This window comes from Pezoporus flaviventris, unplaced genomic scaffold, assembly GCF_033815535.1.
Source record: "Pezoporus flaviventris isolate CSIRO_AGI_PZ_B2104156 unplaced genomic scaffold, CSIRO_AGI_Pfla_v1 ptg000054l, whole genome shotgun sequence".
Lineage (NCBI taxonomy): Eukaryota > Metazoa > Chordata > Aves > Psittaciformes > Psittacidae > Pezoporus > Pezoporus flaviventris.
Window position 1 is genome coordinate 5,700,555 of NW_026892602.1, and position 21,809 is coordinate 5,722,363.

General features: G+C 38.2%; 1 protein-coding gene across 1 annotated transcript in view; it reads right to left on the reverse strand.

The window, feature by feature from the left end:
- Positions 1 to 957: 957 nt before the first annotated feature.
- The window catches only part of NKD1 (NKD inhibitor of WNT signaling pathway 1), a 110,608-nt gene continuing 89,756 nt past the window's right edge, over positions 958 to 21,809 (reverse strand). The window contains exons 6-10 of the mRNA XM_061469068.1: positions 19,775 to 19,870; positions 10,879 to 11,017; positions 9,762 to 9,846; positions 5,203 to 5,333; positions 958 to 4,456 (exon numbers count right to left, since the gene is read on the reverse strand). Coding sequence (XP_061325052.1) covers positions 3,882 to 4,456; positions 5,203 to 5,333; positions 9,762 to 9,846; positions 10,879 to 11,017; positions 19,775 to 19,870 — 1,026 coding nt within the window. The 3' untranslated portion in view covers positions 958 to 3,881. The remainder of the gene's footprint in view (positions 4,457 to 5,202; positions 5,334 to 9,761; positions 9,847 to 10,878; positions 11,018 to 19,774; positions 19,871 to 21,809) is intronic.

Below are 21,809 nucleotides of genomic sequence, written 5' to 3' on the forward strand. Positions count from 1 at the left end.
TCTTCATTAATTTACCAGCTTGATCTCTCACAGTAAAATTTCCATTTAATATTAGCTACTACAAAATCCATCAGCAGTAAAATGCATAAGAAATAAATACTGAAATCACTCTCTGCATATTATGTAGACTTCAAACCCACATTCCTAGAATGAAATTATAGGTACCCTGAAGCCAGTGGGAATCTGGCAGTCTTCCCAAAGATTTCACTAGGACAAAGATTTTACTTCATTATGCTTAGCTTAGTTTACTTTGTGTAAGCTGGTCATGAAGTTGTGAGAAAAGCCTAGCAACCTTCATTTTCAAAAAAAAACTGGCTTCCCAAAAACTGGAGCTGGTAAAGGTGAGCAAAATTTTTCCACTGAATTTTTTTTCAGCAAATAAATAGTGCAAACTTTGGGATTCACTTTGTTTTGCTGAATTGTTTTTTTTTTTGTAAAAACAGAAGTAGTAAGTGAAAAAACTAAAGTTTCCATTTGGAATTACTTTATCCCACTCCATTTTACTCTTAAATAATAATAATTTCTTTTTTTTTCCTCAGAAATGCATTTTTTTGTTTAACCAGAAATTAATCTATTTTAAATTCAGATTCAGCCACAGTTTTGAGCAACTTAAAGAAATATGTACATATCTGTTTTAAATGGTTTTCAGATTTAAAAACAAGCTGAAAAATCAGTTATTCAACACAGGTCTAACAGTAGGGGACAAGAAATTTAACTTTGAAACTTGATAGTTTAAATATAAAACCAAAGCATACTCAGTCCATACCTTATGGCCTGATCCTGTTCCCAAACATGTTAATGCAAGCTCTTTCATCAGTGGGATATGCAAGCCCTGACAGCAACTGCAATAAGCCCCTGAAATCCACAACAAGAAGGAAATCTACTTTCTGAACCAGCAAAACTTTAATTACCAGGGGGTTCTCTTGGCACAGTTTTTGCTGTTAAATAAATAAAGCATTTAGTCAAAACCATCTATATTTACTATACAAAATACTGAAAAGCAAACTTTTTTAAAAGATAGAGAAATTTAAGATTCTGTGAAAAGAAGCTGTGCTACATGTTATTCACACCTAACACACGTAACACAACTGCAAGACAGTACATAGATACTGTATACCCATAGATGGCTGGTGTAAAGTTCTAGTATGGGAATGCCACGTTATTAAAATGTATTTGTATTTCACAGAATCTGAGCAAGGTAAATTTGTCTGTTGTATCCCCAAATACAAGAAACCAAAACAAATCAATGCAAGGTTATAACCAATGGTCAGTTGTGTTACACTTCAGAGTTGACTTGGCAAAGCTAGTACTGAAAGCTTTTCAATCAGATAGGATTTTGTTATTCGTGCTGTTATCTTTTCCAGCAAAATATCTTTGGGTGAAAGATTTATCCCCCTCTGTTGCCCCTTCTTAGAAAAACCCACAATTCTGAAAGCACTCTTGTTTTCCAGAACATTTTCTGGCTTTCGGCAACAACCTGTGTTAAAAAAAATTGACTAAGGAATAATTCCCACCTCCCAGTTTTTCTGGCAGGTGCTCCCCTGAAAAGAGAACAGCTTTAATTACGTCTTCAAAACAAATAGCATGGCATCCCTTCTTAGCCGGAATGTACACTTTTGTGTTTTGCATGCGGTATACGTAAGTTACTTGAATACATCAGACTTTGTTAACACTATAATATAAATAAGCTTATTCCTTCTACTAGACATAAAATGTCTTTTTTTTTTTTTCAGTCCATAATCATATATACATTGAAAAAGAATGATACACAAGCAGCAAAAAGGCTTAGAATAGAACAACTCAGTGGTAACTAACCAAATTTGTGGCCTTTTCATATTTTTAATACAGAAAATTCTGTATGTAAATATTTTTGGACTTTAGGAATTTTAAAAATAAACAGAACAGTATAGCTGTCACACAGATCAAACACATTTTAAAAACAGTTTGTTAGATTTAACAGAACACACTGCTGACAGCTAAAAAAAAAATAGAATAAAATAAACCAGATTTTTTAAAGAGGACAATAAGTCTAAACAACTGCTGATCCAGAGAGACAAGAGATGGACCTAATTACCACGAAACAGTGATTCTATTCCAATTCCACAAGAAGGCAAGGCTTTAAATTTTTCTTTCAAGGTTGATGTCTCCATGTTCTTAGAAAGGACAACATCCCTCTAAAACTAGTCAGCAGTAATGGGGTAGTACCCCATTTTGGACTGATCAAAGCTCTAGTCAGAAAAAAAATACCCTAATCATAAAGGGCTTATAACAATGCTGGATAATTACATTTTACAATATATACTATAGACAAAATACCACAACACTTTAAATAATTAAAACCAAAAGCAAATACTTTTATAGAATAATTATATTTTGATGTCAGGAGTTCTCTAAGGTTCCAAAAGTAACATGGGTGTTTTTCAGTCACTTTCTACCTGCAAAATGGTGATCTGTACAAAACACAACTGAATGTATTATAGATGTGGGCCCCATAGAAACTAGAACTTGACCTAGAACTAGAACTACTGACCCTTTTTTTCACTTTTCCGGTTTACTTTTGACCTTCAAATTTCTCAGCAGCTAGTAAGGTCTTGTGAATATGGTCTCATTCTCCTTCATGGAATGGAAGCCCTACGATATGGAAAAATCAAAGAGGCCAGAATGACTGTGAATGATGGTTTTTTACATATTGAATTGTCTCAAAAATTTGTAGGTGCTGGGGAAATTTAAACTGGAGCCACCTAAGAAAATGCCATGGCATGTGCTTCTAAAAAGTCACTGTTGTGGGAAAAAAAAAAATAAAATGCTAATATTCAAACCACAGATTTCTAAAACACAACAAAATGTACCTGAGAGTGTGCATATTTATATATATATATATTTATACTTTATATATATTTGCCAACATTTAAAGTGAGAAAGTATATTTTCCTCAATTCTTTCTCAAAACAAAGAACTGTGGATTTAAACAAAACAAAACTCTAAGCAACCTCTCTCCTTCTCAAACCCCCAAGAACTGTACTTATGGCCCAAGCATTAAAGTTTGGTGATGCTTTTGAAAAACCCATTTCACATCCTCCTCTTTTCAAATGGTTACTCCAAACAGGATGGAGAGTAAGCAAGAGGAAAAAAAAAAAAAAAAAAGGAAAAAAAAGGAAGTATATTTAAATATTACCCAGTATATAACAGACTATATTTGTGTCAGTGAAGAATCTCCAAGAAAATAAAGTGTAAGTTGTACAAATGTAGCTCTGTTGACAAGTATAGCTAATATTTCCTTGTAATTATTAAGATAATTTGAAAGGATGTGAACACAAACAGGCTACACGAACGCAGTATATTAAAATTCCCCTTTTGTAGCACATTACAATCAATAAAAAGAAAATAAAATCTGAATAATACTAGAGGTAGCAGCTGTTTGTATTTTCCATTATTCCGAGTATCTCTGGAGTCCAACCCTTCGAACATTGCTCCCCTGATAGAAGGCTTGTGTGCGATCAGCCGACATACAGCAGAGTGGTAAGCTAGATGTCTGCAAGAGTGTTTGAAGTATCTTTCCTACTACAGTGGAAGTAGTACTTTTAAAGAAGTGCGTTGATGACCTGCATTAAATCACAGCTCAAAAACCTATGGCTGTTTGCTGTTTTACAGCCACTTAAAAAAAAAAAGTAAACCGACAAGGTGTTTAAGTAAGCTATGCCATTCCACAACATATAAATAGGGTAAGTTTCAGGAGTCCAGTATAACCTCTAAAATATATGCTAGTTGAATATTAATGGAGTAACAATAATATTAATCATAGTAATGCCTTAGTTCTGGTATCACAAGAACACATTTCCTTCATATGGGACGATTCTTGGAGGATGTTGGTGGGATCTCTTCTATGTCTGGTAGAAGTGATGGTAGTGGTGGTGGTGCTCGTGGTGATGGTGGTGTTCATGTCTTTGTATCATCTGTCCAACTTGGCCTTCATATAAAATAACTGTGGGTAGGTCTCTCACATGTTCCTTTTCCACAACTGTTCCTGGAGAATGGAAGGTTTTGCACATTTGGTGATTCTCCTTTGCCCTCTGCTTATGCTTCTTGTGAACCTGTTGAGATTGCAAGGGAAGGTAAGGAAGATTCTGGCCCACCCTTGCACTAGGGGAAGCCATTGGCATGGGTGCCCCTTGAAAAGGTTTATTTCTAACTGCCCTTCCAGGATGCAGAGGGGCAATGTTTTTGCCCTGGGCCTTGGGAGACCTCACAAAGTGCTTGCTGGAGTCCTGGTTCCGCAGCCTCTGTTGGATTTCTGCAATCTTGGCATACGAACTTTCAGCCAGATTGATGTGGCTTGGATCCACCACTTGAGATTTCCTATGGTGTGCATGGAAAGTTTCAGGTTCATGAGAACGGGATCTAGTCTGATTCACAGCTCTGCATGGTGGGTCATGTTTTTGAGCTGCTGGAGGAGATCCTAGGAAATAACAAGCTGAGTTAGTCATCTTGTATTTCAAAGTTTTAATTACTAGCATGCAGTTGGCAGGGATAACATTATTGGCAGAGTGATTTTTTTCCTAAGGAAGTGAATGCAATTATAGCTGTCTAGTTTAATTACACTTAATAATTCTGGCTAGTAAATAATACACAGACAAGTACATATCTATATAGGAGTGAACATCTTTCTGTATGTATAAACGTCTTTATATTATCCTGCCTTGGTCATCATCTATCTGAAATTCACCAAAATAACTGTGAGTGGAATAGCAAAATCTTGGCAAAGGATAGGGAAAGGGAGAAAATTTAAATCTCTTTAATGTGGGGACAAAAGCCAAAATTCCAGGTACGAACCCACATTCTCCTATTTTTTGGTCAGTAGCAAGTACAAAAGATATGCTGGTATCATCTTGGGAACAAACTCTAACATCCAAAAATCAGTCCTCGCCTCACCCATAGACTAAACTTAATTAGATGTAGAGATTGTTCTCCTAGGCTCACCTCCAAGTTCAGCTACACAAACAAGCACTTCAAAGCAGGCTTGCAGCACATTAGCCACTCCATTGTGATACCACCTTCACTAGTAATTATCTTGCAGTATTCGCACAGTCCAATTCCTTACAGTAATTCATTACAGACAAATCACACAGGTTCACAATTCACTGCCCCTGATGTGGAACATGCAACTGAAGACAGGAAAGATGAAAAGGTAAATTACCAAATTACCTGGCCCAAACTTTGATGTGTAGTTTTCTATTCCTGCTAGATCCAAATAGTGGTTTCTCCTTTCAATGTTCTCATCAACACAATGACGATAGCACCCACTTTGCTCTGGATTGTTCTCACTCTGGTGATATCTGTCAGCAGGAAGCAAAATTACAGTTCAGCAGAACTTCTTTAAAGTTGTTATCACCATCTGCAAACCAACAACTGATGGCCCCTTTGAAGTGACATGAGTTGCTCACAAAGAAACAACAAACACTTGAAATCCTGGATGACCGGATTTGCTAATTTGATAGGCCTGAACTGACTGTTCTTTCCCCTCATATAAATCGACCCCGATGTTGCAAAGCAAGGGAGGCCTTCAAATTGCATTACACATGCAAAAACAAATAAAACTCTTCCTAGGGTTTATTACATTGTGACTTAGGGCCAAACCATTCAACTCAATCTGGACATGCCAAAGAAAACCTACTCTTTGATTCATGACTGTTCCCAACACTGTGAGGAAGCACTGGGGCAAGCCTCATGTCAGGCTAGTCACATGTATCTGCTGCAGAAAGGCAACAGGACAGGTTTAGTAACTAGAGAAAGCCTGAGAAGCGAAGGTGTTGGTCAGACACCCAGAGATAACTGCCACTTTCCAAAATACAATTAGTAGGGTCAGATAATAAGCTGGATTCAGAATCTTGACTCCTTTTCCTGCTCAACTTTGCAATTTTATTTATAGCACAACTATTTCCTGAGAATGAATATCTGAAATACCATTCATTTATGAGGCAGAAAAAAATCAGACAGAGGTTTACAGTAGTGTAGCCCATAATGCCAAACAATTTAATTCAGCAATTTAAATGGATGTCTGCAGATATGAACAATATTTTTAATATAACAAACAGGATAAGCAGTCAACTCTTGAATAAGTTGCTCCCTGTCATTCAGATAGTTCAGTCTCCAAGTCCACAAGATAGGCTTTGCTATTTCGCTGTGAGATTGCACTGTCAGCCTTAGACAGAATTTGGCCTTGTATCCTACACCAGTTGCTAAATCGGGGCTCTATACTGTATGGTGCCTAATACTATGCTTTAAGTCTATTAACACATTTCCAGGTTTCCAAAGGCTGCTGATCCCACTGAGCTTTGGCACAAACTGCTTTCCTGGTCTAGTGTATTACTGTCCAGGGACATTACAGAACTGAGTCCCCTGTGTCACTGTCAGACAGAGGTCTGCAGTATCTCTGATAAAAGTTGCAAGACTTGACCTACCTGGAAGATGATTTTTGCTCTACTTTGATAGAGGTAGAGTCTCCTGAATGGAGGAGAGTCTGCCTGGGTAGCAGGTAAGCATTAAAGACTGAGTCAGCTTGAACTCCAGAAGTGACATGTGGTACTGTCAAAAACGAGGGAATGTCCAGATATCCCTTATTCTTTTGGATACATAGCCAACTCAGTACCTTTCCTGCCCCAGACACACCTTTACAAGTTGTTACATTTTCACAGGTCTACATAAAAGATCTCTGGGGCTAGACCCTGGGTAATTTGAATTGCCAGGCATGAACTGCCCGTGGAAACCATTGGGACTTGCACACACATGCTGCACAAAACTCACAGTCAACCCAGGAAAAACATCACTGTGTTTGAGTCAACTCAATAAAACAACACTGTATACAGCACTGTCTGTTGAAAACGAAGTTAGCAGGGAACCTGGTTTTTTGTTACTGTAATAAATTCTATCTCTCATCAAGACAGTAAAGAAAATCTATGCCAGTACTGCCGCACTCTCGAATTTCAATAGCTTTCTTACATGCAAGATGCCATTCAACAGTATTCAGGCAAAAATAAACGGTGAAGCAATTATATACTCATGAGAGCTGTGCTCTACTGCCACAGAGAACTTTAAGTTAGAGAACTGAAGCATCTGGCATCCAGCCCCGTGATGATCTCCTGCGTACACATGGGAAGACGGGAAGACACAGGCATGCACCAGCCATGCATCAAGCATGGTGTGCAAACATACACAGTGTTGATGCTGGTTTTTGGTTTGGCTTTGTTTTTAATTAAAAAAAGGCATCTGCTTAAGTGTTTGTGGAGTATACAAAAGCCCTTTCTAAAATTTCTGCCATGGGGTGTCATGCTGATGGCAATAAGCACACAATGATATACAAGCAAGGGGAATAGCACAGTGACAAGCCCAGGGTAGAAAAATGCAAGGACATTTCCTGAAAGCTATGCTCATTGATAACATAGAATTTAAGCCAGTCAGTAAGAAATCAGCAGGAAAGAAAGAAAGAGCGAGAATGTGTATCTGTGGGTAAAAAGATGTTTTAGAAGCTGATGTGAAACATGAACTAGAATGGCACAGATTCCCAACCCACAAAGCTGCCTGACAGTGCTCTTCCACCACCCATTTTGTACCACACATGCCAGGCAAACTAGCTATGAATGTAGCTACTTATCTTGATACTTGCATTAGCCCTAAGGGGGAAAATTGCCCGTAGCTTCCAGCAGATGAAAAATTTAACCCATCTATCTCCCACCTTTAGGATAAAAACACTTCTATCCATTTTATCTTGAATATTAATCAGATCTTGCCTAGAATTCCTAAGTGGCTGAATTTGTGAAATGTGTGCACTTCCCACAAAGAACTCATTGCTGCTTTCAAAGGAGAAGACTCTGCATTAATATCATGAGATATTCTTTGTCCTGTCCACATTTTGTGAGATGCAACAAAACCTGTTAGATACTGACAGTTGCCTGATGCTGATCTGCTCAGCTCAAGATACAGATTTGTTCTGGCTAGGAAGCCTCTATCCAAAGGGATGAGAAGGACATACAGCAGAGCCAAGATTCTACCCCAACATTTGATGCCTCTGTGGCTGTGGATTTAAGGAAATGGCTGCTATTCATAAAACCGCTACATTTGCAAAACCAGGACTTCAAGGGGATTTTTACGACTGAAAGGGGATTTTTGCAACAAATTATCAAGCAAAAAACAGGGCATTAAATTCACACAGGGCAAACCTTTGCTAATGGGCAGAGGGAATCTGAATACTACATTGAGGCCAGCAAGGAAAACCATGGAGTATTCTTTAGTTCACAGAAGATTTTGTTCCTAACAGAAGATTAAGTCATTTTAGTCTTCTTTTAATCTGAAATTTGATTGTACTGGGATATGCTCACTGGGACAACTCACTGGCATTTTTACTCTATCCAAAAAAGGGAGGCACTGTTTTGTTGTCATCTTTAATAAGACCGAATGCTCCTTCTCCTGATAAATGTATTATGTATTTGAACAAATATCCCTAAATCCAAGGAAAGCCAAGAGTGGATTTTTTTTTTTCTTATATTTGCAACTGAAGAAACAAATGTAACAAATGATTCAATGTCATTGCTGTAGCACTTCAGTGAACACTTCCCTCTGCCTTAGTGTTAAACTTAAAATCCTAAAACAGGTCAAACCTATACACCAAGATGACGTGTTTGGAGCAACTGCTCCATGTTCAAATCTACGAAAATTATCTGGTTTTGATTTGGTTTTCTATCCATTAGAATACCAAATTCAGAAAAGGAACAGTACACCTACATGTGACTGAGAGATTAACATTTTTCTTCGCTATAAAAAATTATAGTACCTGAAAAATATATTGCAAATGATTATCACATACACTGAAATTCAGTGCAGGTAATATCTATCAGGTAGAACCCTTGATAACAGGATAAATACACATGATTACACATGTTCAGAGGAAGAACGCCTGTTCTGGACTGGCATCCAAAATAATATTGTGCATTCTATTAGGGAAGAACTAAAACTAATTTTTTTTTATCTAATCCGTAGATGGCTGCAAGTCTACCTGCATCTCTTCATAAAAGAAGCCCACTGTGCTTGTGCTTTATTGGAAATGGCTGCACCCTGAGTCACACAGGCTGGAGTCCATTGAAAGACACTAGACATATTTTTTCAAGTGGTGAAATGTATTCTGAAACTTACAAAGAAAAAAAGTCCAAATTTTCCTGTAAGATTACATTAAATATATTAGTTCTAAGCAAGTCAGCTAATTCCTCATGGGTACTCCCAAATAACTAATTCTGCAAAGGAGAAGTTGACCTAAAGCTGATGTGGCAGCAGGGAAGCATGGTTTCTAGCAAGGGGGAGTCAGCAGAGATGGCCCCTTTGCTAAGTCACTGTGGAGGATGGAGAAAAGCAGGAGTCGGCCTCTGTGGAGATTAAAGGGGTCTGGGACACTTTTAGCCAAAGGCTGTGCTATGAACTCCACTAGTAGGCACAATATTTGCAGATAGTGTCTAAAAGGCACTGCATGTCCTCCAAAGAGCCAACAGAAGAAAATTTGAGTCACTGATCCTACAGATTTGCTTTTTGGGTTTCATTTTAATGTACAAAGTATTCACCCCTGGAATCTGCTAATGGTTCCATAATGAAAATCCTGTAATTCCTTTGTTTTAACATAATTTTAAAAACTAAAGCAAGGAAGCAAACAAGAAATCAATGGTAGAGGTTTTCTCAGAGGTACCCAGTGCCTGTTAGGACATAGAGTTCTTTCCCCTTACCTGAGAGAAGCCCGCTGCTTCTTCTCAGAGCTTCTTACTTCTTCATTAACTTTGCTTTCAGCTCTATGCCTGGCACTCTGCAAATCTGCCAAGAGAAAAGGACATTATTCTCACATTACTGTCCTGGCTGATAAGCATAACATGCCACATTGTAAATGCAATTTTCTTGTTGGTAAATCAAGATGTAATGTATTATTTCATGTACCCTTCTCAAAAGTGCTTTTGTCCACACAACAGATTTTAGGCAGGCATAACCTTGACTGTAGGACTATAGGCTGCAAGCCATGTGGCAGGTTAAATGGAGCTGCATTCACACTGATATACTTGTCTCTCAGGAAGGCTCAGCAGCTTGGAGCTTCATGCTGTACTAATGCATTACAGAGCTCCCCAGAAGCACAAATTTTCTTATGTCTGCACTTGACTGAGTAGATGGATATATTAAACCTGAGGTAACAAGGCTTTCCTTTGGGGTAAAGTGCCCACATTTTCTACTGTAGTACTACTTTAAATACTTTAAATTACTGTAAATAAGTATTTTTAGTACTTAACCTACTGAAGAAATTATACAACTCTTATTATAGTGAGTATAATGTGAATTAGCCATCAGAGTATGCATCATTTTCACTGGCAGACTCTGCCACTATAGAAAAGTTCAATTTTTATGCATAGTTTCATAAAGGCTATTTATGCTGAATTGCTTGTCCTTATCCAGCAGCAGTGGCAGTTCTGCACTTGCAAAAAACATTTTATACCACTACATCTGTTTTCACAGAAGCTGGGCATTGTAGTAACAGCAGAGTTGAAGTGGTACAAGTTGAAAAGGCCTTAAATCTGCCTTGTGGTACACAAAGGTAATTACATACCATATGGGCTACTGCTGCTTCCAATGAGGAACAATCAATCAGGTAAGGGAACTCTAATTTGCTTAAGGGACACTGAAAGGAGGAGGGTAGGCAATTTTGCACCCATAAAGCAGATTCATAGGGTTTCAAATACCCACATAATTATTTGCCCTTACGTATATATTTAATTGTAGTAACAAAATACGAAGTTGTATTTTTGAGGGATTCTTGAAACCTTTTGTATTTTTTTCCAACGGCTGATTTCATGTGCTTACCAGCAAAGATACTCTTTTTCTTCTGGCTGCCATCTGGTGCCACAGTAAGTTTCACTCGCAGAGTTTTGCTGGAACTAGGAGAATGATTTACTGATGCATCAACTACTTCATAGATGGTATGAAGCAAGCTGGTAATATCCTATAATTGGATTGAAACACATAAAGACACACTGTTGTGAAAATGGTATGAAACCTACAACTTTGATACAACTATTTTGGACTTGGGAGTATTAAATGTTGAAATAGTCTCAGAAGTCACTGAATTTAAAAGAGCTGAATTTGCAAAGAACATTACAATCTACATCACGTGGCATAAGATTTTTTAAATGGGGCAAACTATATCAAAATAATAACAACAATGCAAGATATTCAGCCTTTCCAAACTGTGAATCAGCAAACTTGTGTTCTGCCTTTTCTTCTCTTTGATTTCAGCAGAACTCAGGGATTCTATGATTCTATGTTAACCATTCATACTGCACTAAAAACTGAGTTCACATAACCAAAATAAATACAGCAATGAAGAAAATCTCGGATGTTACAGTCTCATGTGTTTATTCTTGGGATAGTTGAATGGTTGATTATATAGAGGAAAACCAGTAAAAGACGTGGCAGAACTGTAAACCTCAGGTGTGGAAGCAAATAATGTCTGAATGTCACTCTAACATATGCATTTTGGGGTCTAGATTATTTTGCAAAATTCAAATCAATCCTAAACTTTCCTTTTTGAAGAGAGATTATTCAGTCAGGCCTATTACAGAATGTTCTTCACACGTCTCTTTGAAGGCAAAGGGACGTGAACAAATGCTTGCATGTCTGGCTACATCAGAAAGGACACTAGCCAGTTTGAATAAACTGATTGTTTCAAACAGGAGAAACACTGTTTAGTAGCTTAGAGGTCTCTCGGACTGATGTAATCCAGTCAGGCTCAAAAAGGGTACCATCTTAAATTGCTGGGATGAAAAGGAGAGCTCTTGGCTCACTACTTTTTCTCAAAGGGATTTCATCCAAACTGGTCTTAGGCATTAACCTAAACCCAGAGCATACTGATCACTGTAGGCTATGAAGATCCTATTCAATGTATATATGAGAATTTCTTCCTATTTCTTGCACTATTTGTACCTAACATCCTTCCAGATGCCTGTGAGCACAAAGGAAATACCTAAATCATCTTTTGCTAAGTATAACTGAGGATTAAGAGGTTTATAAAAATTCAAAACCTCTACAATTTTTCCTTTGCGTAGAGGTCATACCTGTAACGATGGCAGCTCAAAGTTTAGTATGCTTTAGTGGGTCCCAGCATTTTAGTAGTCAGTATACCACACAGTCCTCACTATCTAATCAGTTTTAAAGGTGACACAGAAATACTGATTTCTACTCACACAGAATTTAGGGGAATACTGACCTTATGGTCAGGAAAAATTATTTTAGAGTAGATGATTTTCCAGCTCAACAGGCAGAATAAGTAACTAAATCCCAGACGGTTCAGGCTTCACGTTACCATGTAACCCCTCTAACCTTTCTGCACTCAGTGGAATTGTTGCTAGAGTGTTTATATATGGACTTTTACTACCATGTTAGTAGCTGTTTTCCATCCTCTGGACAAGAACCATGGTCTAAAGCTTGAATGAGGGAAAGACTGCTCAGTGACAATTTGGTGGACACCTCACAGCTCTTTAACACATCTCACTTCTCACACTTCCACCCTAAGCTGAAACCTAGCCAGACCTCTAAACAGACACAGCCATATCTAAAGGCCAGCTTGAAGGGCTGGATTTTTATTCATCTATGAGAAAAAAACAACAAAGCAAGAACACAGACATACAAAAAACAGTATCTGTTGTTTTATATGCATTCATAAATTATGTTCTAGAAGCATGGTGCTATAATCCTACACCTCGATTAGCCAGCCCACGCCTTTCATCAGAATACTTCAGAACCATATTTATTCAAAACAGGGCTTCATACACTCAGCACTTTGGTGAGTTGAGCCTTTCCCATACATTCCTTAACAAGTGTAGGTGAGCCAACATGGCATCTTTCCACACAAGACTACTATCAAGAGGTTATTATCAACTCTTTCTCAGCCATCTGTCCTCTTTCCTTTTTTCAGCTAGGCCAGATGTTTGTACAAGCTGACCATCTAATCTATTTTAACTTTAACAGGCAAAGACAGAGTCTTTGCTCCCACTATCCTTTTACATATTTTTTTCCAATGATGAGGGCTAACTTGCTAACTGGCATACAATCTGCCGCTTGTATTCTCTGAGGGTCTTTCTCAACAAGCTGCTTGACTCAGTGGTTTAAAACATACTTCCAAATGCTGTCAGAGAAGGCCAGCATTTGTGTGACACATACTTGGGAAGTCAGAAATATGCGCACATACATATCACACCAGAACAGTTTAAATCCGTCAGCCAAACAGGCCCAAATTAACCCAAATCAATGTCCAGGCTCCAAGCAGTTTAAGATGCTGCACAGATTAATCAGGACACCTTGAGGCCTTATACTCTACTGCCTTTGCATTTTGTTCTGCATTTAATACCCAGCTTCCTGCATGACGACCAGAACTGCTCTGCATTCTGGCAGTAAATGAACGTGGTCGTCAAACTGGATATATACCAAGATCGAGGTTAGGGATATCCATAAGTAACCGCCTAATGTTTATGCTGATCTTTTAAATACTGTCAACAACATTTTTATTATAGGATTCATTTAGTTGTGGTCCTAATTTGGGGTTGGGAATTCTAGTAAACTGACAGTTCTGATTTGGTCCAACAAGTCTGCTTGGGTCATTTGCTAATCTGTCATCTACCAAAGTTCTGGCTGTGGAGGTACCTACTACAAGGCAGCTTGAACTTCCTGTTGCTTTCCAGTTATTGCTTCACAACTGCAACATACAAATTCCTGAGCCACTGTTAGGAATGGCCTCTATCAGTGAGTTTTGAGATGTGACTAAAACTATCTTCTCACAGCCCTTTTTTTGGCAGCTAATATGCTAATGGCTTCTTGTCAAATCAGTAGCTCTAGACCATTAAAATACATATTACAAAATCTGTATTTTATAGCTATGTCTATATTTACCCACAAAAGAATTTTCATCTGCTATTAGCCTGCCAGGAGACTGAGGAAATCTATGTTCTCCTTGAAAGCTGTCCCACTGAATATTATCTATATTTAAACTCCTTAAAGAACTGCCTAAAATTGAGACAGCTTTACCTTCTACACACCAGCTTGGGCATTTCACTCTCCTCAATTTAGCATTAAACATCAAGAATAAAAGCTATTTAAATCTTTCTCTCTCCTGGTACACCAACCAGCATGTTTCAGAGACCACCTACCAAGGAATCTAATCTTTCTGTACCGTGGATTATGACTTTTATTAGTCACGTGATTTTGCAACTGCTTTAAGACTGCTTGAAACTTCCCACACAAAAAGTTTCATCCCACATTTCTCAAACTTCCTCCCTTTTTAAGCAAAAAATGAACAAAATCAGAATTTTCAGTGTCTCCCATTTCTCAAAAATATCATTTGCTTGGGGTTTTTTGTTTGTTTTTGTTTTCTTTCCTCTGAAATGTACTTTTATACCACTTTGAGTTAGAAATTGTTGTGGATTCCTAAACTAGTATATTAAATGGATAAAGAGAAATAAGAATAAAAGAAATTATCCTTTACAATAAACATTATATTCAGAGGGGAAGTAGTCTGCATGAATCTAACTTCTGAAGAGCTTCTAGTGTGCAGATTTTCTGCTGGAATAGCTAGTTTAATCAAGTAAGAAAACTGAAACAATCATATTTTTCCTCAAAGAGGAAAATAAATGTTTGCTGGGTAATCTTCAAATGGCCAGCACATGTCATACCCAGATTTATTCCTCTTTATCAAACACTATGTTGTCTTTTCCAGGCCTGAAGGACTTAACAGCGTTAACCTGCATGTTTTCAACATCCTGTTTTATCGAGCAGCTAATACAACAAACAAAAAGTATATTACAATAAAGTATATTGAAAAGAGCAATTTTTTATTGCCAGAAATACTTGCATTAAAAATACTAAAAATCAAACAGTTGAGGCTACACATGTATGCTGCCTCAGAAATGTATCCACAGAATACTTTACAGATCTCCAGTAGGAGATTAGCAGGAATTTAAACCACTCAGAGAAGCTTATGGGTCTGAAAAAAAGAACAAGAGCAAATTACATGGAAGTATTCTTCATTCGTTACAGAACTTCATTCCTTACAGTGACTGAGGAAGTCCCTATTCCAGGTATTAACATTTTACTTTTAAGGAACATTAGTGGTTATTTTTCCAGTATTATTGTAGCTTGTCATCAATATGACTAGTTAGCTAACTAGAGATTCTGTAAACTAAGAGGCTTTTACAGCAGAATTAATTTGACAGAATGAGATATTTGCACACACAAACACACCTTCTACAGCCCCCCAGGAAAAAGGAAGAAAAAAACCCAAACCAACACAAAAACACCATCACCAATAACAAAAAACCCAAACAAAACCAAAACACCAAAGCCAAAACAAAATAACCCTAACACATTTAATAACATTGAAAGGAAGCATTCAGTTTTATTCTTCATAACTTCTCTGGGAGAGATGTCTTTGTGTCTTTAGCTCCCTTCAAAACTGAAAGAAAAAGTTCTGTTTTCTCTTAATATTTCTCCCTGACACAAACCCACAAAAACTTAATGGTTGAAATGATGGCCCCTCTGCTAAAGACAAAAGCTACTCTAGCCATTGGTTCCATTGTTCTTTCCTCACCATGAGTTAATACAATGTTGACAACCACAGTGCAATAAACAAATTTCAAGATAAGGGTCAAGCTGATAAATGGTAGCCCCAAAAGAGCCAGCATCCTTCCCCAAGGCAAAGAGTTGGCGCTGAGATCTGAATGAAGAAATAACCTCAAACCTTTTCACTCATTACAGAGGACAGGAGCAAAAATTAACTGGGGGGGGGGGGGGGGGGGGGGGGAGGGAAGAGAAAGAAAACAGGAAAAATTGAGTATTTAATGTAAGATAGAAAGAACATTTTTAGCATTAAAAATGCATGAAGAAAAGCATCAATATCAGTTCATTACCTTTCCCTCAGAAAAAAAAAACAACAAAAGTACAAATGTCTCATTTGTACTCTGTTTGTAGTCTGATTTCTACGTACAGTGGGATGTTTTTATTGCAACATCAGCTTTGTTTGATCACATATGTTTTTGAATCATTCTTATTTGGAGCCTGAAAGGAGCTTCGCTTACTATCTACTCAACAGCTACTTTAGAAGAATTTCCCTTTTTTCACTCCCCACAAGCAACCCACTCACCAAAGAAACTTAATTTTCTAAGAAAGAATTGATTGATTAAAAAAAAAAAAAGGTTACTGTTTATGAAGTATAATTACATTCAGAGAGGTCAATATAAAAACTCATGGATCAAAACACATTAGTTCAATTATCCAAGTTTCAAGTCCGATTACAAATATCTGTGTGAAGATAATTACAGTGCAGCTGTCAGTTCTAAAAAGGCCTGCAATACATAATGAATTGTCCTCTTATGGCTTATGGAATGAAGGGAAACATCATTAGCCAAGTTTTGTAATATACACATTAGAGCAGGAAAAGTTATTTCCCACTAAACTAAACCAACTGAAAATTGTGGGCCTCTATGACAGAAAAAGCAGTAGTTTAACAATATACAGTAATGCCAATTTTATGATTTGCCATCCCAATAATTCTGCTTTCATAATGAGTGTATCTCTTCAAGAAGTATTACTAGATCTGGATTTCTAATTTTAAGGACTATGAATAAATCATGCAGACTCTAGAAGGAAATCAAAGCAGTATTAAGTTCTGAAGATATTGTTAAGATCCAGAAGAAATTCCACTACGATGGAATTTGAATGCTCTTGCGGTGATCTCTCATTGTGTAAAGCCCAAGAGAATTTTTGTCCAGTAACTAAATCAGTATCTCATTTACAATTTTCAAACATTTTAATGAAAAAAACATTTGGTGCACTTGTAAAATTGCACCCCACCCACATGTCTCTTACAAACTTCATTTAACACTCTCTGTTCCTTTGGAAAGTCTCTGGACATGAAGTCCAGTATTTTAAACACAATAACTGAATCAAATGAAATGGAAGGGCTCCTACAAGGATTTCAGAGAGAGATTCTTCATCAGGGACTGTAGTGATAGGACAAGGGGTAATCAGTTTAAACTTAAACAGGGTATATTTAAGTTAGAAATAAGGAAGAAGTTATTTATTGTGAGGGTGGTGAGGCACTGCAACAGGCTTCCCAAGGAAGTTGTGAATGCTCCATCCCTGGCAGTGTTGGACAGGGCTTGAAGCACACTGGTCTAGTGGAAGGTGTCCCTGCCCTTGGGAGGAGGGCTGGAACTAGATGACCTTAAGGTCCTTTTCAACCCTAAGCATTCTGTGACTCTGTGATTCTGTGACGTGGGTGGCAAGTCACATCCTTTTCCAGTGTCTGTCTTTACCAAGGTGAAAAATAGAATGATAAGGCTGACTCCTTTTGGTACAGATCCTCAATGTCTACAGTTAGAAATCTAACTTAAGAAATCTCATCTCCCTGTTAAATCCAGCTATAAATCCAGGAGACATTAAAGTGACATTTTTAAAGGAGAAAAGGTGAACACTAAGCTTTTCTCATCAGAACACTAGACCCTTGTTTAAAAAAGCTGACCAGCTGAGAGCATTTTCATCAGCTCATTAAATGGCACTGGTAGAGCTAGCCCTCTTCCTCAGACTGTCTGTTCTGCCCCTGATCCAGCAATGTGCTTTGCATATTTCTAATTCAAAGAATGTGTCCCATTCATTTTAATTCAAATTATTCCCATGTTTAATGTTCACCATCGTTAAGTCCTTTCCTGGACCAGGAGCAGAGCTGCTTAATAAAATACAGTATCAGGCCCACTTTGTTGAGTGCCAGTCTCTCTGAGGCTAATAGAACAACAAATTCTATGTCACATGAAGAGACTAAAATTCCTCTTTTGTGGCCAAGATTATCTACAAGCTGCTATCATTAGTCATTCTTGCACAAACAACTCTTAAATTTCATCTGGATTAAACAGAAGACAACCAACAAGATGGATGATACAATGGCACTGGAACAGCTTGCAAAAGAAATGTGTAACATAACTGAAAAACTCTGCAATGGTGCATACTATCTGTTTCTATCTTTGGTCACATGTAAAGAGCTGAAAATTATCAGTCTCTTTGGTCCCCTGGTTAAAAGATTTTTTTTGGCACAGGCTCAAGCCTGAATGTAGCAACCTCCAGACTCAGAGTAGTATGATTTTCAATCCCTGAGCAGATTTGGTTTCAGTTAAGCTGCAGCCTGCTCTTGGAGCAGGGAGAGGTAGAATTTGGCTGTAATACATTCTCTAGGTACAGTCAAATTAAGCTCTTTGGTGTACCACATAATCACAAATAATTATTGTATACATACTTGAAAGCACATTCTCGTTATGTTCAGCACATGGAACTCCCACTGACATTAATGGGAATTCCATGCCTGAATGTAAAGGACACCCATGTGCGTGAGTTTGGGTTTTATGCATTTTTGCCCTATTCTTCAAGAGTCGTGATAATCTTATAATGAAGATTAAGCCTTGGGTCTCAAAAGATCTGGGTTCAATCTCCCATTAGGTTCTTGTGAGACTTCAGGCAAGTTATTTCGTTTTTCTGGTCTCTGTTCCCCATACATTAACAAATACAGTACTACTTCCTCATTCCACTCACCCCTTCTCCTTAACCTCTCTCTATATATCACATCTTCCCACTTGTAACTCTGGACTTGGCCTGTAACTTTTCATCTGCTTATTCTCTTGCATGAGGGACACAGACTTGATTATTCAAAGCACTATCAGAGCAGAGATAATAAAAAGGCCTAGTAATGATGTTTATATACATATTAAAAACCCTGAACATCCACCACATTTGGAATTTGTTCATAAATGTCAGAAGAAATTTGCTTCAGTCTTTTAGGGAAAAATTCTGCCCCCATTTGTAGTCTAAGGCCACTGCTCTTTCAGTATTTACCCTGTTCCTTTCAACCAGCTCTTGGCGATTTTCACAGACACCAGCATAACAGCCAGGAGAGACAAAACCTGTCAATTTTCAGTTGATTATCCAAAGGCATGGGAGCAAACACACCTCACCAGAAAAAAAAAAAGCAAACCAAAAACCAATGACAGCACATTGCGGTATATCTCAGTAAAAGACATTCTTCTAGAGGAAGTATCATTCAATTTGGATAGAAATAGTTCTGGAAAAGGACCGTGTTCTATCTATACATACTCTTATTTGGCTTCTTATTTGCACAGGTAATATGACTTGAAGACATCCTAGCAATAAAAAATATATGTGGGTATGCTTTGACAGCCGTTCGCTACTGTCCTCTAGTAAATATCATCCACGTTATTTATACTTGGAGGAAGAAGACAGGGATCAGCCTAATATTCATGAAAATAACAGAACAGTATAGTTAGTCCTACTGGAAAGAATGTCAGAAAGCAACCTTGCTATTTGGTTAGCTCAACTGAAAAGCAGGATAGAAGCCAGAACAATATACATTTGCAGGGGGTTATTTTGACTATGTTTAGTTGTTTCAGGTATTTTCCTCCGCAAATGCCAGTACTACTTTACTTACAGGCAAATCCCAGGTATTAAACAACTGGCTTAAGAAGACATACAGTACATCTGAAAACAGTAAATTACTGGTGGGATTGTTTCTAGGAGGGAAGGATCCATGGAAACTGCTGTTTAAGTTGGCAGGACACCTCTATTTCACAGATGAAAAAAATGTTCCTGTTATAAAACATGTCTCTTTTAGCAGACACTGCACACAAAGGGGCAGCAGTACTTTGCTTACCTCACGTGTGACTCTTCCGTTGTTGTCAAAGTCATACAGTGTGAAGGTCCATTCTTGCCTGTTATCTTCCTCTACAGACACATCACATTGCAATTCCTAAGAAACATGCAAAGAGCAGCTGATTACCTAAAGCAATAGGCCTGTCTCCATAGAAGGAGGCTGCTTGCTTTCTTCCTCCCTCTCTCATGGGAGGAAGCTTTCAGGATATGTCCTGGGGAGGCCTCTTGTCCACCACAGTGAAGGAGTTTCATCACAGTCACATAATAATTCTAACTCCTTTGGGATAGACTTTGGGGAATCTGCAAGATGCTTTTTTTACTTTATTGTAGAAAACACAAAAAAGGTGTAAGAAAACTACTCCCTGAAGCTCTTGAAATATAACATTTGCCACTTAAAAGTGAGAAAGACCACTGCTTAACTCACAAAGAGAAAGGTAACAGAAACAGTCCCACAGAATGAGGAAGTACACCACAGTGCCAGGAAAAGCCATCAATACAGACTGGGCCTATGCCACAAATCCCCACCAGTGAGACCTGTCCTTGATGCAGGCATTTGATACAACCAAAGGCTGTCTGTTAGTGCAGTACAGCATCATGCCACTAAGTCCCTGAAATGGAGCCTGCCTAGGAACTGTTATCTAAGAATGACCTGGGAGTAGTGCCTGGCCCTTATTTTAACTGTGCTTCTCTTAGTGAGGGTGTGATCTCTGGAAAGCCTGAAAGAATCAATTTGTTAAAGGGAAGAAAAACCCTCAAAGCAAGCGCAAGATTTCAGTCAAGAACAAAGGATGCACTTTGACTGACTCCAGTCACCTGGGTGCAAATCATTTGCTTTCTCTCAAGACCTGTGCAATCAGAATTATCCAGAGCCACAAAAAGGCAAAACAGAAAAGTTACAGTGCAATTAAAATGAAAGTCACTGTATGCAAGTAAAATAAACAGCTCCAAATAGCTTCAGCATGACAGAGCTCAAAATACCTGGTTGATCTTCTGACTTGAAACCAATTCCCTACAGCAGTTACGGGTACCTCCTGTCCCCTGCTGAGTTGAAAGGCAGTCTTCTCTCAGTTGTAACAAGGCTGGCTGAAAGCTGCCAAGTGCCCCACACTCTACTGTGGAAACACAGCTTCATATTACATAAACATTCCCGGCACCTTTAAAAGCCAAATCACATCCACCTCAGATTTAGACCTCTTGATTCAACACTTGCGTTTCTAATTCTTTCATACCTTTGAAACGTGTAACAATCTCTTGGCTCCTAGTTTACACAGGTGGAAAACTTTCATTGTAGAATAAGGGAAAAAATATCAATACTTGGTTTCTTGCCAAAAATTAATACTTTCCCTGTCCCACATTGCCTAACATAACAGCTTTACGTGAGGATGTGCTCTGCTTAGTGAAGAGCCATGGCAACTTTCCCTGCATTAGTCACAGTGCCTAGTACCAAGTGCTAACCTTTATGGCATGCCAAGAACTACTTGGGAACAAACACAGACTTTGCCGGCACAGTGGAGTTCCAGCTACTCTGGCACCAACCATGTTGGCAGGTGCCCTCCAACATCCAAATATCAAGGCACTGTTAATTGCAATTTATCATGCCTTTCCTGTCTGCAAATATCTGCTACCCAAGGCAGTACATAAAATATGCTAGAAATGAGTTACTGCCACACAAAAAAAGGCAGGAAAAGTCACCTCCCCAAGAAGGCACACAAGCACCTAGCAACACCTGAACTGCCTATGGGAAAGCTACCTTCCTTTAATCAGCCTTAAAACAGTAAAAAATAAATTGTACCAGATGCCTAAATCTGCCCTAGAGAAGCAAATGAACAGTTGAGCTGCTGCGAGGTGGCTGCATGGTCTTTTAAATAACAATCGAGCAATGCAAAGCTCATTACTGTGACAAGCTGACAGCACTGAAAAGCAGAAGTTTGCCACATCTGCTGGAGTGCAGCGAGATGAAAATTCACACTGTTTCTTGCTGGTACCAGAGTATCTTCCTCCTCACAAAGACAGACAACTCTCTAGCTGAATGACAG